At 43.6% G+C, this 16,700-nt stretch overlaps 1 protein-coding gene across 1 annotated transcript in view; it reads right to left on the minus strand.

The window, feature by feature from the left end:
* The window catches only part of mindy2 (MINDY lysine 48 deubiquitinase 2), a 31,659-nt gene that overhangs the window by 11,303 nt on the left and 3,656 nt on the right, over positions 1-16,700 (minus strand). The window contains 4 exon segments of the mRNA XM_080759558.1: positions 1,168-1,257; positions 1,259-1,327; positions 6,909-6,973; positions 14,383-14,440. Of these exon segments, the coding sequence (XP_080615684.1) occupies positions 1,168-1,257; positions 1,259-1,327; positions 6,909-6,973; positions 14,383-14,440 (282 nt within the window).

The raw sequence follows: 16,700 nt of genomic DNA on the forward strand, positions 1-16,700 counted from the left end.
TTAATTCGCTATTCTCAATGAGTCGGTTGGTGTGAGCTTGCCACCATTGGTGTGTGAATGTGGGAAGTGAGGACGCTGGCGTCGACTGTTTGCCGCTTCACCTCCCAATGTATGAATGAATGAACCATTGTCAAGCGCTTTGAGCACTTGGAAAAGCGCTATAAAAATGCAATTCATTATTATTATTATAATTATGCTAGGGGAAATAGCCAATAATGCACTTTTGCACAAAATAACGAGCAAGCACACACACACACACACACACACGCACACACACACACACACACACACACACGTGTGCACACAAGAGTAAGAGAGAGAGATGCCTAGTCCCCGACACACATTACCCTAATTTTACATCCTAACTATTACTCAAAGTAAAAATGTAACACTATAGATTTCATTGTGTAGTTTATTAATTGAACACATTGATAAAGTTCCCTGCTGTGTTTCCAAATTAAATATACAAGAATGATGCAACTCCTCCGCCCATTCGCATCGAGTGTACCGGATTAGAGGTGAGAATGCGACCTTATATACCGGTAGTCAACTAAAATCTTATGATATTTAGCTGACTAAAACTAGAGTAACACTGAAACATTTCAGTTGACTAAAATGTGACTAAAAGTCTAAAAATAAAGTTTCATTCCAAAGACTATGACTAAAACTAAATCAAACCTGGGAGAGAGAGAGAGAGAGAGAGAGAGAGACCTTTACCTTTAAAAACACCTTTATTAAAACTCTGCAGACAGTACATTAAAAAAGTCACTTCAAAATTGTGGTTAGATTATAAGAAAAGACAAAAAATATAAATAACATTTTCTTTGTGTTTTTCAAAAGGAAAGGCACAATTCCTCGTCCTGCACCACACATAGCACGTCTCTCTGAGCCCAGAAAAGGCTAAAAGCCTCCAAATTGTCCACTAATTTGTGGTAGGCAAACTCCACCCTAAGACGTGGTGCCACCAGTCCTTCTAGCACCTGTACTGGGTCTGTGTTCCCCGTTCCCTCTGTTTTGTTCTTCCGAGTCAGCCATATTGACATTTTTGCTGTGCCAGAAATAAATAGATAGATAGATAGATAGAGAAAGAGAGAGAGAGAGAGAGAGAGAGAGAGAGAGAGAGAGAGAGAGAGAGAGAGACCACAGACAGACACACAATGGTATTACCTGGGGGTCGACCAGCCAGCCGTGGTACAGGGGGATGTCCAACAGGTCAAACACCAGGCATTCCGGGGTGTACTCGAACACTCGCACGCCCCGTGAACTTCACGTTGACGTCCAGCCCCGTCTGTAGCTTGTGCAGCACCGCCATGGCGTCGCTCATGTTCTGAAAGGACACGGGGGGACGAGACGAGTCAGGACAGACATAAAGTAGGACTTTTGGTCAGAGAAATGTAGCCGAGTTTCCCCCCACAGCATAAATTAATGAGGGCCATCTAGGTGGATGAAAGTGGTGGCGCTTGGGTGCCGTGTGATGAGAGGCAATTCCAGACAGCAATTCCAGAAAATAGCGAGGCAATCCACGATATAAACCACCTTCCTACACGTCGTGAGTGGTTTTGATCTGATGGATATACTAAGTTCTTCATTTCTGACTTCTCACCTGCCTCTCGTTTTGAAGCACCCGGAAGACTGCCGGAAGTACAATTATAACTCAATGGCTCGAGCGAGCGGAAGTTTAGCCTAGCCTAGCCCCGGACCTCAAATTTGACGGTCATGAACATCCGTCCACATCCATGAAAGTGCTGCAGTTCCACATTTCGTCAGAACTTAAATGTTAGGGCTTTTTTTCCATTTTTCAAATGGCATTAATTTCGCTGGCCCAAGTAGGCAAGTGGAAGGGGTGTTCTCCTGGCCCAGAGGTGTGTGAATAGTACTTCCGGGCCAGTGAGCCATTTATAATGTCTTTATTCCAGTCTGGTCAACAAGACATGGTTACATGTGTACACACACACACACACACACACACACATGCGTGTGTGCGTCACACGCACGCACCTGGCTGATTACCCGACGGAACAGAAAACAGACATTATACGCGAGTGGTTTGTGATTGCAGTATGATGATCACCAGCTGGAGTCAAATGATCACCAGCTGGAGTCAAAGCATGCCTCGTTTCAGTGCCAGTGCATGCTCACGCCCCTGCAACTGCGGGCATGTAATGACTCGATTTTTCAGGACGCCTCAAATAGTGTCCAAAATGGGTCCAAACCACTGGAATAGATCCTGGAGGGGCTGTGGAGCACATGCCCCAAAGTAAGACCTAACTAACAGAGTTAACCCATTTTCGGCGGGAACCCCTTGGTGTTTTAAGCATTATGTTATACTTTAGCTATTTATAAATAGATCTACAAGCTCATAGTGCGACACAGAGTGCCGTGCTACGAGCTTGTAGGTCTGCTATTTTTGAAATAAATCGTGAAAATGTGGTGCAAATCTTTCTTTCAGAGCTAACATTTTTAACTCAACTCTTTGCTTGAGGGGTTCCTGGAATAACATATTTTCAGATGGGGACCGGTGGCTAATTACATATATTTTTTGGGGTCCTTGACATGAAATATTGAGCACCACTGATACAGAAACATGAGGTATTTCAGAAATGTAGGATTTAGAAGTTACCTGTCAGGTGAAACAAGAATGACACGCGTGTCGTTACCTGTCAGGTGAAACAAGAATGACACGCGTATCGTTACCTGCCAGGTGAAACAAGAATGACACGCGTATCATTAACTGCCAGGTGAAACAAGCGCCGTCTCCTCTTATCTCCATATTTCAACTTTTTTGTGTTTTTTCGTAAATTAAAAGTGAAACAGCGTAGGGCTGACACTTCTAGTGATTTGTACTAGTTGACTAGTTGCCTAGTTTAATAATCGACTAGTTGTTTAACTAGGTCTATACCTATTACGTTTTAGGTTCAGGATTTACCAAATACAACAAAATGAAGTCCACTTCAGGACTCTTTGAATTTCATTGCATTTACTCTGCCAATTGGTGACCCAATAACAAACGGCATTGTGTAGGTGAAATGGTCTCAGAGATGCTGCCTGTTTTGAGGTAAAAAAAGAAAAAAAAGCTGAATAAAACGACCATCTTGCCGTTCCTCTCCTCTGAATAAATATGCAAAATGAATCCAATGAATATCCATGCAATCACTATTTTAATCTCCCTCTCCTGCAGTGACAGATGATGTGTTGAAGCTACATTTATAAATAGAAAAAAGGCCTGTCTCTTTTTATTGGAGTCGTGCCAGCTCACTCAAATAAAAAAAAAAAACCTGGGTGGTTATTATTATTATGATGATGATGATGGCTCAAAACCAAAATAAGAAAGGAATTGGAGATATAAACTGTATATTTAAAGATTTGCAGCCATACCCATCTGTAAAACAACTGCCCTCTCTAGACCACGAATGCAGCATTTACTATGGTGGAAGAAATGTAAATGCCACTCCTTTCCATGCCATGCCAGAAGGCAGCATTCAGGAAAATAGCTTTTTTTCTGTCTCGTGAACTTGAAACGCACCATTTTGCATTGAACAAATTTTAATTTGTTTTTCCGAATTCATGTTGTTGCACTGCATCTCCAATAGATACAGAGTGAATAGATTTTCGCTATTTTTGTTCAAAAGTGCTCTCTTACGAGCCACACACTCTGCACGTCCCTGCTACCACAGATCCTTGCTACATCGAAGAACTCTGGCTATCAAAGAAGAAAGCTTCCATCATTTTTGTAGACTTTTGCGAATAACGACTTACGTTACATATTTTAGTTTTGGAAAAAGGGTTTTCCTAACAAAATCAATGGCCAAAAACAATGCATAGCCAACTATGTTTCCAGGACCCTTGATCAATTCCAAAACTTTCCTAGGACTGTTTTTTTTTTAATTTGAAAATATTTCCAGGAATTTCATGACCGTGGGAATCCTGTCGACAGACAGAATCCTAAATCTGGCCTAGCGGTCCAGGCACCTAGGCTGCTAATCCAGCCTGACAGCGTGTGAGCGTCAAAAGTAGCAGATCTGCAAGCTCGCAACGTCTGCCTTCAATTTCAGTTTATTTTTATCTATAGCGCAACATCACCCCAAGGGGTCTCTGTTCACTTCACAACAATACACAGCAAAAAACACAATGGCACAATAACACAATAGCAAGGAAATACAGTAAAGCATAATAAAATGTGCCAATACGCATGGGTGAAACAAGTACCATGCGACAGGACACAGCTGTAAATCATCAACAGATAGGTGTAAACCATCCATCTTCAACCGCTTATCCGTAGTGACTTCCTCCTGGGGGGATCCCGAGACTTTCAAGTCCAGTGAGTCGATGTAATCCCTCCATCTGCACCTTGGTCTGCCCCGGGGTCTCCTCCCAGTGGGACGTGCATCAAGGACCTCCCTAGGGAGACGCCCGAGAGGCATCCTAACCAGATGCCAGAACCACTTAAGCTGGCTCCTTTCCAGGTGAAGGAGCAGCGGCTCTACTCAGAGTCTCTCCCGCGTGACTGAACTTCTCACCCTATCTATAAGGGAGCTGCCAGCCACCCGTCGAAGAAAACTCATTTCGGCCGCTTGTATTCGCAACCTTATTCTTTCGGTCATGACCCACACTTCATGACCATAGGTGAGAGTAGGAAGGAAGATTGCTCGGTAGACAGAGAGCTTTGCCTTCTGGCTCAACTCTCTTTTTGTGTAAACATACGTTCAGAAAATCCATTAATACACATAGGGTTTTAAAACCACACGACAGAGCAGGGTGAATATAGTGGTTCGACTCCCGATCCTGACGGCTTTACTGCCCCATTTCAGCCTACTGTCTGTCCCTCTATAAAAAATATAAAATAAAGGCGAAAGCTGCAAAAAACACGATAAAGGCTTCCTCCAAGTGCTAAACCACAGCACCTGTCTAGGCCACACCCCCATGTACCCACCCACCACACAAAGACACGCCCACATACAACAGGTTAACATGCACATAAGGACACCCCGCCCCACCCCAACGCTCTCCTCCATGCTCTCTGGAGAACCAGCCTAGGATTAGACCAGCCATAATTGCTATGCAACACAAACACTCCCGTACTTTTAGCAAGTGAGCCCGAGGCGCCGCGGAACCGCAAACTTCATTTCCAGAGGATGTGTTTCAGCTAAACTTAAACCTAAATAATGGTCCGAGCCAAAAGAGCATGCACATTATACTACAGTTCTTCTTCTTCTTTCTCTCTCTCTCTCTAAAAATGACAGACAACTAGTGTGCAGAAATCATTCACAGATGTGCTGGTCCCTTCTCTGCCAGACTGGGGGGGGGGGGGAGGAGGAGGATGAGGGGAGGCAGCAAGCCTGCTCTGAGACACTCGGAAGCAGAAGAAGAAACAAGAAGAATGGGCACTAAGGATAAGTTTGGGCACCTCGATGTAATATGTACTAGTTTGGCCAAAATGTTAACGGTCTTAAAGGGCATGACCACTTTGGTAGAGGTTTGGGTTGTGTGGACAAGAAATGTGAACAAGAAACCAACAATAATTGCTCCAGTGATTAGAAATTGATCATTCAAAAATATGCTCCTCGTTGACTTACATTGTACGTTGACTTAAAGGGCCACTTCACCGCTTTTAAAAGCCCCGGAATTGGCCGCAGACCCCAATCTCAAAATATGTTGTATAATGTATGTTGTTCCCCCCCCTCACTCCCAAAGCAAAGCAAGATGTGAGTTAAAAACGTTCGCTCCCAAGAATTATATATTCAATGATTTGCGACACGATTTTAAGATTTTTCCAAAATAGCAGATCTACAAGCTCTACAGAGTGCCACGCTGCAATTTTCAATAGCTAAAGTATAACATAATGTTTAAAACACCGAAAAGGGGTTCCCGTCCTGAATGGGTTACGGTAATTATTGACGTGATTGTGACACTATGTTAACTAATTTATCTGCATGGGGACCTCCTGCTACCCCCCCCCCCCCCCCAAAAGAAAAAAACCAAAAACAAAATATACCCCCTGTTGCGAACCAACATTTTGACCTCAGCTGTTCCCCGTGTGACCTCGCAAGACACACATCTTACGTAACCCCAGTATAGTGAAACAGTAACCGAAGAGCTCGCGGAGTTGGCCGTGCGGCAAAGTCATAAAATGGTGATCAACTCCGGTGATTATTTCCGCATTACATAACCCTATAGCGCTGCTGACCTTTCTTTCCATGCAACCTCGATGCAAATAAATGCGTGCAGCAGAACCACTGACACGAACTGTACGCTATACGTACATAGAGTACACGGTGGGGCTGTGTGTAGTCAGTGTACTGCTGCACACCAGGGAGTATAGCAGCTACTATAGAAACGGAATCCATGTTATCATGCAGAATTTATAATGGCTGTAGGAGCAAGCTGATAATGTCAGGGAGGGAGAGAAGAGAGAGAGAGAGAGAGAGAGAGAGAGAGAGAGAGAGAGAGCTCCTTGAACCGTAAACAGCCAACGAAGACACTTTCTTGCCAGAGCCACGGGAGGAATAGAGATAGGGCCTGGTTAAGAAGAATGGCCGTCACCTACAGTATACAGCATACATGGGAAACTGGCGTCCCAGGGGGCCACACGCGGACCCCCCACCTTCACTTAATTCTTAATATCGGAATACTGATATATTATTGATTTCAGCTGTTTGCTGTCAGCTTTAATTATGTAGCTTAATTCACTCAGTGCCACCTGACGCCTTTGGATAAAATGTTATTGTCTTTTATATGTCCAATGTAATTGTACTTTTCAGGGTCCCAATTCAAAAATGGCAAAATAAAAAAAAATCGGGATTTAAATTCAAATATAGCAAATGATATAGCTGATCTACTGTACAAGCTCAAAGCACGGCCTGAAAGGTTCTTCTTCCTTGACCTATATATATATATACCAGTCCTCTCACCTGCTCATAGTTCAGGCGCTGGGCCTCGGAGATCTCTTTAGGCTTGGCGTCGAGGATGTAATCTCCTGCGAGAGGGAAGAGGAGATACCGTTATAATACAGTTAACTGTGGAGAAGCAGAGAGAGAGAGAGAGAGAGACTAATAACAAAAAACTCCCATATCTGTTGGGTGAGGTACAACAATGTGCAAACACAGCAGCAAGATTTGTGAGCTGCTGTAACAGGAGAATGATGTCAAATGGAATACAAGCACCTTAAGGAATACAAACCATTGTTTATCAAAAGTATAAAGCTAACGTCTTCTATATGGATGTATATTGTATAACTATCTGACATAAAATGCACAATCTTTTTTATAGTTTCACAAGATAGTATTACCCAAAGTGTTAATGTAACACAGTTCTGTTTACACCTTTATTTAATTCCTATTAATATCCAATATTTCTTTGTAATCACATTGTTTTATTTTGATTGTCTTGTTCCACTTCTGCTTTGGCAATGTAAACGTACGTTTTCTCATGCCAATAAAGCTCCTTTGAATTTAATTGAGAGAGAGAGAGAGAGAGAGAGAGAGAGAGAGAGAGAGAGGATCTATTGACATACAGTATACAGCACAGTGTACGTACATACTGTGACATTTCCATCAACAGCAGCAGGTTCTAATCCACGCTGAGAGCCAGAGTTGGGTGTTAAACTCTCTACGCTGACAGCTGTTTTTACCCCCTGGTCTAAGCAGTTCTCAAACTTTTCCGTGTTAAGAAAGAACCCCCCCCCCCCCCCCCCAAATTGATACGGATTTTGCAGCGGACAGACATACATCTGATTAGTGCCAGGGACCCCCAGAAGAGAAGAGATGTTTGTTTGGTTCAAATGTTTGGTTAAAAAACTAATAGAAAATGTGCACACCCTGATCACTACAATACAGGACAAAGGGTCACAGTGCACCTGTCTGTCACCCTCATTAACATTCTCTCCCACTGCACCACTTGCGGCACAATCTTCCAGTTAGAGGACATGACATAACAGAGCCTTTGGTTATAATAGTAAAAAAATAAAAATAATCAAATAAGTTAAGTAGGGATAAAGGGTAAGGGGTGGTGACAGATTTTTGGAAAATGAGAATCGATTCTGAATCGGACAGCATTAGAATCGCGATTCTAACTCGAATCGATTTTTTTTGACAGGCCTAGTGCCCACAGCGTCTCCAGCGGGAATGGAACCCAGGACCTGTGCCACCTTGCCCCCGCGCTCGTTTAGCTCGTTCTTTAACCCTTCCTCGGTTGTACAATGGCGTCTTGTATACACACCCTACTCCGGCCTCAGAGCACTCCGATGAAGGAGCACTACCAAACGGATACAGTATTTGATATGTTGCACTGGCTTTTATTCATCATAATACATGTCACCTTGCCATTGGATTTTTTTCATGTCATATGAAAGCAGGGAATCATAGCTTCAAATTGACATATTGGTTGTTCAGTTTGACCCACCAGTTTTGGAGATATGGCTTATAAACAGCAAGTTGAGAAAACAGGCTTGAAAGGTTCACTTCTGTGGTCACACCTAGCTACATGTTTAAGCATGTATTTCATATTGACATGTCAATTTCAGCACCGACACTTATTTCAGACATGTGAAGAGTCTGCCTGTGCTATTAACTCATAAAGCTGGTGAAAGGCTGGAATTTGCACAATGGCAGGCTCTCAGTCAAATCTGGTCACATATTTGTCAATGTATGTCAATATGCCATTATGTAAATGCATTGTTATTTTGGAGTCATTGCTCTTCATGTAAGGCATAAACAATTAATAGTGTGTGTGTGTGTGTGTGTGTGTGTGTGTGTGTGTGTGTGTGTGTGCGTGCGCGCGTGTATGAAGCGATACAGAGGATGATCAGTGTTATTTGATATTGAAAGTGTTAGCCTTGTGATATAATAATAGCTTTATTGTTCATTTCAGAAAGTGTGGGTGTAGGGAGTCTGATGATCTTGGAAGCAATACGGGTAATACTGAAAAGTATTATGGTATGATTATAAGAGCGGCCCTCACTTCACACAAGTGTGATTATTTTGTATTTATTTAAAGCAGACTCATACTAAATTACACAATGCCACCAGATATGATGGCTTTTGAAACTGATCCCCCGAGGAGCTTCCCAGAATGAACTGCCTCATCGTGCACGACTGCAAGCTCATTATTTGCTGAGCGGAAAATCTTGCATATTGGAAAATGGTGCATATTATTTCTCTTAAACTCGTCGACAAATGGCGCGTGAAGGTAGACTAGACAGCTACCACCGTGAGAACGATTTACTGTGCTGCTTCTTAGCTGGTTTGCAAATTAAATGTAGCTAAAACAAATCAAATTAACTGAGTTTTCACTCAGAGGAGTGTGCTATTCCCTGAAGTGTATTTTTTTTTTAAATGACATAAAGTATAAGCTTAGTTTTTCAAATAATGTTGAGACATAAACTATATTACTACTTGCAAAGGCTGGCCCAAAAATGACATGGTGAAATTTTCATGTGACCACTAAGGAAATGAAGAGGATTTAACCACTAGGGGATCTACACTAGACCCCTCTCCACAACTCATTTAACCACTAGGGGATCTACACTAGACCCCTCTCCACAACTCATTTATTTGATTAAATTAGCCGATCTACAACGGCAGTTCTCAAACTCATTCGCAAGGACCCCAAAATTCATAAATATTTGGCCACGGCCCCCCTATCTGAAAATGTCTTGTGCCACAGAACTAATACTGTTCTATACGTCCTAACAGTACGTTTTAACAGTGGGCGACAGCCAGACGAATTTCCCGGAAGTGCATTATTTGTCAATGGGACCCGGCAACTACCGCCGATAGAGGCGATAGCAGGCGAACAGGCGATGGTCGAAAAGTGGGCAGAGATACGGCCGAAAAGATAAAAAGAATACATCTTTTGAGCGACGTCGCCCAGCAATAGTGGGCGATAGCCAATGAAATTCAAGCGACCCTCGCCGTTGGTCTCCCGCTGTTAAAACGTACTATAAGAGTTTTCTGAAGAAAACATAAGGTATACTTTCGCTAGGCTGGGGGTTCGTCGTGTGGCTAAGACAGAAACCATTTTGCCATTTGATCTTCAAATCACGTCTTCAGATGGCAGCCTTCAGTGTAAGACAGTCAAGAAAGGAAGAGTCCCAGCAGGTGCCAGTGGACTGAATGGCATTTCTACACCCGGGCAGCGGGGCATGGGGGGAAGTCCCCCTCACCCCGCAAACTCTTGTTGACAGTGGATTCCCTTACTTGTAGGCCTCTCTCTGACTGGGCCTCTTCTGCAACTGATCCAGTCAGACATGGCTCCGTGGTATGCAGCTGGTCAACAAGCACCATGTCCTCTCTATGTTACAACATCTAATGTCTTCCACTGGGCCTCTACACTACTAGGGCTGGGGCGACTAAACCCAAAATATATCCAAGCCCACATTTAGATTACAACCAGCTCTAACACGGTGGTTCTCAAACTTTTTGTGTGTCAAGGACCCCCAAATTGATGTATTTGGCCACAGATCAAACCCCAGCTGGAATTAAATGTTTTGTGGTGCCAGGGACCCCCGGGGACTCCCTGGAACCACCACAAAGAAAAGCCGGCACTGATCTACAATGGTGAAAATGCAAAAAAATGAATGGCTAAATTGTCTGATCTACAAGCTCTGTGAGGTTATAGATCAGCAATTTTATTTTTTAAATAATCACTGATTAACAGTAATTAAATAATGGTGATATTGATTGAAGCCATCCCAAAGTGGGGTCCGGGGACCCCTAGGGGTCCTTGAGAGTTCCAGGGGGTCCACAGCTAAATGATAGTTAGTAACCAAATGGACACTTATGGGTCTGTAACTCAGAGTGTACAAATGAGAGATAGAAATGCCATTAAATGGGGGTCCGTAGCATAATGCAGGTCAAACCTGGGGGTCCTCTAAATGAAAACCGGTGAAAATCACTGCCAGAGCCGTAACAATCTTCTCTTATGGGGCTTCCTTGTCATATATTTTCTAATGGGGGGTCCGCGGGGCTAATGAGCGTCAATTTGGGGGTCCTTGACATGAAAAGGTTTGGGAACCACTGATATAACCTAACTGTCGTCAGTCACCCTTATCACTGCTGGTGTTTGTGTGACAAGCGTGTGACTTAGAGGTTAGGCGTTATCCAACACCTTCTAAACATTTATACAAGATAAAAATGGCTTGACGGGGAATTGAAAACGGAGCGTAGTGCAAACTGACACTAGGGCTTATGCTGTAAGGATCTTTGTCATTAGTCATGAGAAGACGTAATGTAACGCGTTAGGGCAGTTTATCCGAGTTGTTGCTACGCAGAGGAAGGACCAGAAAACTGACCGTTCACACTGCACTTTTTCTGCTCGTTAAACCAGGAAGCTCGTTAAAACACAGCTTCTTGGTCACTAAAGTGCCTCCCCCTGGCCAGCCAGGACGCCTGATGGAGGGGAAGGAACTGGTTGGAATAACGTGCTACGTCCAACTAGGGAAACTCCCCCCTGTCAGGTGTAAAGGAGCAACTTGGACACTCAGGCATGAAGGAAGCTTGTAGATCGGCTATTTTCAAAAGAAAACTTGAAATTCTGCTTTAAGTACATTTTTATTTTGATGCCAATACTTTGGTACATCTATTCAAGTAAAATGTTGAATTCCGGACATTTACTTGTAACAGAGTATTTCTACATTGCAGTATTGATACTTGTATTTACAAGTAAAACATTTGAGTACTTTTTTTCCACCACTGGTGAGAAGAAGCGCTTCAGTAAGAAGACACTCTGCTCTCTCTCTCTCTCTCTCTCTCTCTCTCTCTAAACATCCCAGTTATGAAGGGGAGGTTAGGAGATGTGTCATGCTATGCACGGAGAAGAGAGCTGGCTCCTGTTTCCCCACGCAGACATAGAGAGGGAATATAACCTACCAAGCTTCCTTTGTTCGTCTTCCTAAAATGCTAACATACAACACACAGGAGCACCATCTAGTTCAGTGGTTCTCAGACTTTTTCATGTCAAAAGGACCCCCACATTGATATTGATAATATATATATATATATATACCGGTATATATATATATATATTTTTTTTTTATGGGTCAAAAATATAAAACAAAGCAGATGTACAAGCTCACATGCAGGGCGTTATTTCGTGCCATGCTGCGAGCTTGTACATCTGCTATATATATTTTTAGCTATATCCTATATCCAGCTTTTAATGTATGTTCACAAACTTTGTCCTTCACAAACATTAAATTCCCATTGACAATGAATGAAGAATGTTACGTCATAGTGTCTGAACAAATAGGCATAGTGTCTATTCTACGTCATGATGATGTACGATGATAAGAGCGCCCCTCACTTCACACGGGTGATTTTGAATGAAGGAGCCATGAGGCCCAGAGAGCAGGAGGAGCAGGAGCCCATCTCCTGATTCTGTATAGCGTGAGGCTATGGCTTGATGTACAAGTAAGTACACTCCCTGGACACTGGACAGACATGATGTGGACACATTATGCCAGTATGTCGCAGGGACTTGCCCCCAATCCAACCCTTGATGCCGAGTGCCAAGCAGGAAGGCACTACTGGGTCTTTGGTATGACGTGGCTGGGGATCGCTGTAGTTAATGATTGTGATGCTATATTAACTCATTTGGACCCCTCGAGGACCCAAGGGGATCCCCGGAACCAACTCTGAGAATCACTGTTATCTAGTCAAAGGCAGTATGTTGTCTTCTGTACGTGAAGTGAAACAGTCACAGTATAGTTAAGGTGTTAAGACTCAAATAACATTGGTAAAAAGCAGATCTAGCCTAATTCCTGGTCTGCACAACTTTGTTGACAGTTAGGACAACTCATACATTTGGACAATTACAGAAGGAAGGGTATCAATCTTGAAAAATGAATTTAAAGGTAGAATAGTGACAGTTTCAGCTGGGTGGTTATGGATTAAGTAAATCCTTGACAGTGAAATAACGGAAGGGCGTCTTTTCTGGCTTGACATATCCACCAGCTATACTCTCATTCACGCAGAGCCTTTGCAGTATATGTGACATGGATTTCTAGCTTTCATGAATCTCAATATTTCTTTCCACAAAACTAGAATTAAGAAAGGTGCGCTCACTCATTGGCACACAACTAGGTGTGTTTTTTTTAAAACACAGTCTGTATCTAGATACTGATAACTGCCTACAAAGCCCTCAACAAGCAGGCTTCCTGCTACCTCTCTGACCTCCTCCAACGCCATGCCCGCTCCCTCAGGTCAGGTAATGGCCAACCTCCCAAGCTCCCCAAGACAAAGAAACAGCCCTGGGGTGACAGACAGCAGGGCTTTCTCTGTGGCTGTCCCTCCCTGTGGAAACAACTCACTCCCAGCTCACACCTCACATCAAAGCTGCCCCCATGGCCCCCACCCTTGCCACGCTTAAAACCACACTCAAAACTCACCTGTTCAGACTAACATTCCCTACCTAATTATTACAGTTTATAATCTTTTAACTAGTTTTTCCTAATATCGTTTTTTTATTGTCTCCACCAGGCCGAAGGCTTGGGGAGAGAGTATGTTTTGCACTCCGTCCGTGTGTCAGTCTGTTCGTCCGTCCGTGTACAGCTAATCTCCGGCACCGTTATTGTATTCTCTTTTGTAAAGCGCTATATAAATTGTATGCATTCTTTTGCACTGCACTCCTCGAGCACGAACGAGACAGTTCCATGCTCGCTTTGTCGCTCCACCTGTCAGATTGCTCGCCTCTTGTTGAAAATGAATTGCTGGGCGCGTCAAGTTGCTTCTTGTGTGAAAAGGTCTACTCTCCGCCAGAAGGCATCCCCCAAATGTTAACGTCAGACAGAGTCAAACGTCAAACTGTGTCTCTCTCCCTCGTTCTGTCTGTCTGTCTGTCTGTCGGTCTGTCTGTCTGTCTGCCTGCCTGCCTGCCTGCGTGCGTGTCTGTCAGTCATACCGTAGTTGTCATGTTTAGCAGGTTGGTAATAACTGAATGGCAAAAACACGCATATAGGTGTCCAGTCTCTGTGTGTGTGGCTCTCTCTCTGATTGTGCGCATGCACACATGCACGCATGCACACATGCACACATGCACGCATCTCTCTCTCTGATTGTGCGCATGCACACATGCACACATGCACGCATGCACACATGCACACATATCATAGGTGTGCACTCTCTGTGTCCGTCTCTCCGTGTCAAATTGTAAAACTGTGGCGTTGGATTATGCACGCGCTCTCTCTCTCTCTCTCTCTCATGCTGGTAGTAGATCTCATAATGCCAAACGGAAATCTTGCGCATGATTGTGTATAAGTGCACACCATGACCACAGACACGTACACCATGAGTCTGAGATTATGAATTCACGATTATAACCGTTTAGTATCACTTTATACGAATACATACCGTATACTGGCATCATGTTAATAATAATACAAATACTCACCAAGATATTCCATGAGTTGTTCAGCTGTTATGATTTCCATCATAGGTGGCATTTTAACCTGCAACAAAACGACACAATGGCACCGATTTCACAAACACAGATTATCAAAACCAGGACTTAGACCCAACGTTATAATATTTCTATTTACAATAGAAACGTTAACGTTGCTCTGAAAATAATCTTAATTGATGCCACTAGTAGTGACTGTTTTAAATAATCTCCTGGCAGTGGCACTCAGTCTCACACGTCACTTGAAATTTCACAGGAATTGACCATGGGGAAAACACATGCATTGAATTCCAGCTTTCACTGTGTCCAGAAGCAACACTTAGCCTAATTAGCTAATGTAAACGTGAACTGAACTGAACTGATTATGCAGCAGCATATTATTATACAACACACCCATAGGCATAGCATGATTCCATCAACATGCATAGATCCTGGGATGGAGACAGTCAAGTTTTCCAGTATATTTTATGTCCTACGTACAGTTAACGGTTAAACTTATCCCTGGTTTCCATGCAATGATAACTTGACAGAAGACAGACAAAGTGCAGATGGGTGCTGAATAGCAGTGGTTCCCAAAGTAGGGTCCGGGGAGGGAGTTCCAGGGGGTCCCCAGGCCCAGCTAAATGATATTTAGGAACCAAATGGACCCTTATGGGTCTGTACCTCTGAGAGTGTATAAATGGAACACTCTCAGAGTTAAATTAACATTAATTTTACAATATAAATTGGGGGTCCCAGAGATATAAAATGGCATTGGGGGTCCATGGGGCCCTGTAGACTAATGCATGTCAAACTGAGGGTCCTTGAAATTAAACGGGTTGAGAATCACTGCTAGAGCCTATTCTCATGGGCTCTCTGGCATATCTTTTCAAATGGGGGTCCGCGGGCTAAATAGTGTCAATTTGGGGGTCCTTGACATGAAAAAGTTTGGGAAATGCTATAGGCTATAGTACAAACACAGTACAGTTAACTCATAGAATGCTGAAAGCGTTTTTAAACGTTTTATTATAGCCAAGCGCAAGAAGCGCATAACGTTTTTATACGTTTTATGGTCCAAAAAACGTTTTTTTATTGATTACTTTAGTTCAACTATATTTGCGCCCGGACAACTCATAATGTAACACCGATCGGCTCTAAAAAGAGTTAAAACCCCCCCCTGCTGAAAAGAGGTGTTGGTCTGAGAAGCGTCTGGCACCGCCTATTGGTTGGTCTATGCGAGGACGTACGACGTAATGGATACGGCCGTCCGGCATAGACCAACGCAGATGTCAGGGGATCTAAAATGGATGGGACAATGCTCTTGTTTGTGTGAATACACTCGATTCCCCCTCCCCTCCTGTTTCTACATGGTTTCTCCCGAGGGAGAATGGTGGGGGGGGGGGGTCTCTTCCTCTTGGATCGCATTGGCAGTTCCCCCCCCACTCCCGAGTCCCCCTGCACTCTCATTCTCGGAACAAGATACAACGCGATTTGCTCTCTGCCCGTATATAAACCTGCAACGATCGGCATTTGATTTCATAACGTAACGTTTGCCAGACACATGTGGAGTTAGTCATGGACAGATTGCACATCATTATCGAGGGCCCGCCATGATACGTTGGTCGCTGATCGCAAGCCGTACTGCTGCTGCGCTGCTGGCATCCAACCATCCAATCCATCCCCCTTTCTCGTTACAACAGGCTATTATAAACTCACCGTCGAGCAGCCTGCCCTGCACCTAATGTGATAAAATGAACGGCAGGACAAAATCGGATCGATTATTATCTGTCTATCAGCAACATACGGGTGTTTGTCTTGCAACGACAGGTGGTGCTTTCTCGTTTTTTTTCTTCCAAATACGTTGACGTGCTGCTGCCGCATCCATCTCGTTGTTTTTCTTGTTTTTTTCCCAAACATGTCCAGACACAATCCGATCCAGTCTCGCGTCTCACCTTATAGATACGCGAGACTGGATCGATGAGGTTAGTGGTATGTCTGGACATGTTTGGAGCGGCACACGACAATCGACAATAATGTTGATTATGCAAGATCATTTCCTCAAAGCCTAGTTGCCCCCCCCCCCCCCCCCCGTTACTGCGATTGTTTGTAGCTCGAATCACAGAATGAGTTCAATGAGCGTAGGGAGAGGGCACATATGGGGCTACGATTGAAGAAAGTTTCCAAGTCCGTTTTATGATCAGATAATGTGCATCAAGACTCTCTGCTTTCATAAGAAAAAAACTAATACTGTAATTGCGAATGCAATGAGCACTTACTATGAGACCTAGCAGATCACGTCTGTCTGTCTGTCTGTGTGTGTGTGTGTGTGT

This window comes from Protomyctophum bolini, assembly GCF_963924005.1.
Source record: "Protomyctophum bolini genome assembly, chromosome: 1".
Lineage (NCBI taxonomy): Eukaryota > Metazoa > Chordata > Actinopteri > Myctophiformes > Myctophidae > Protomyctophum > Protomyctophum bolini.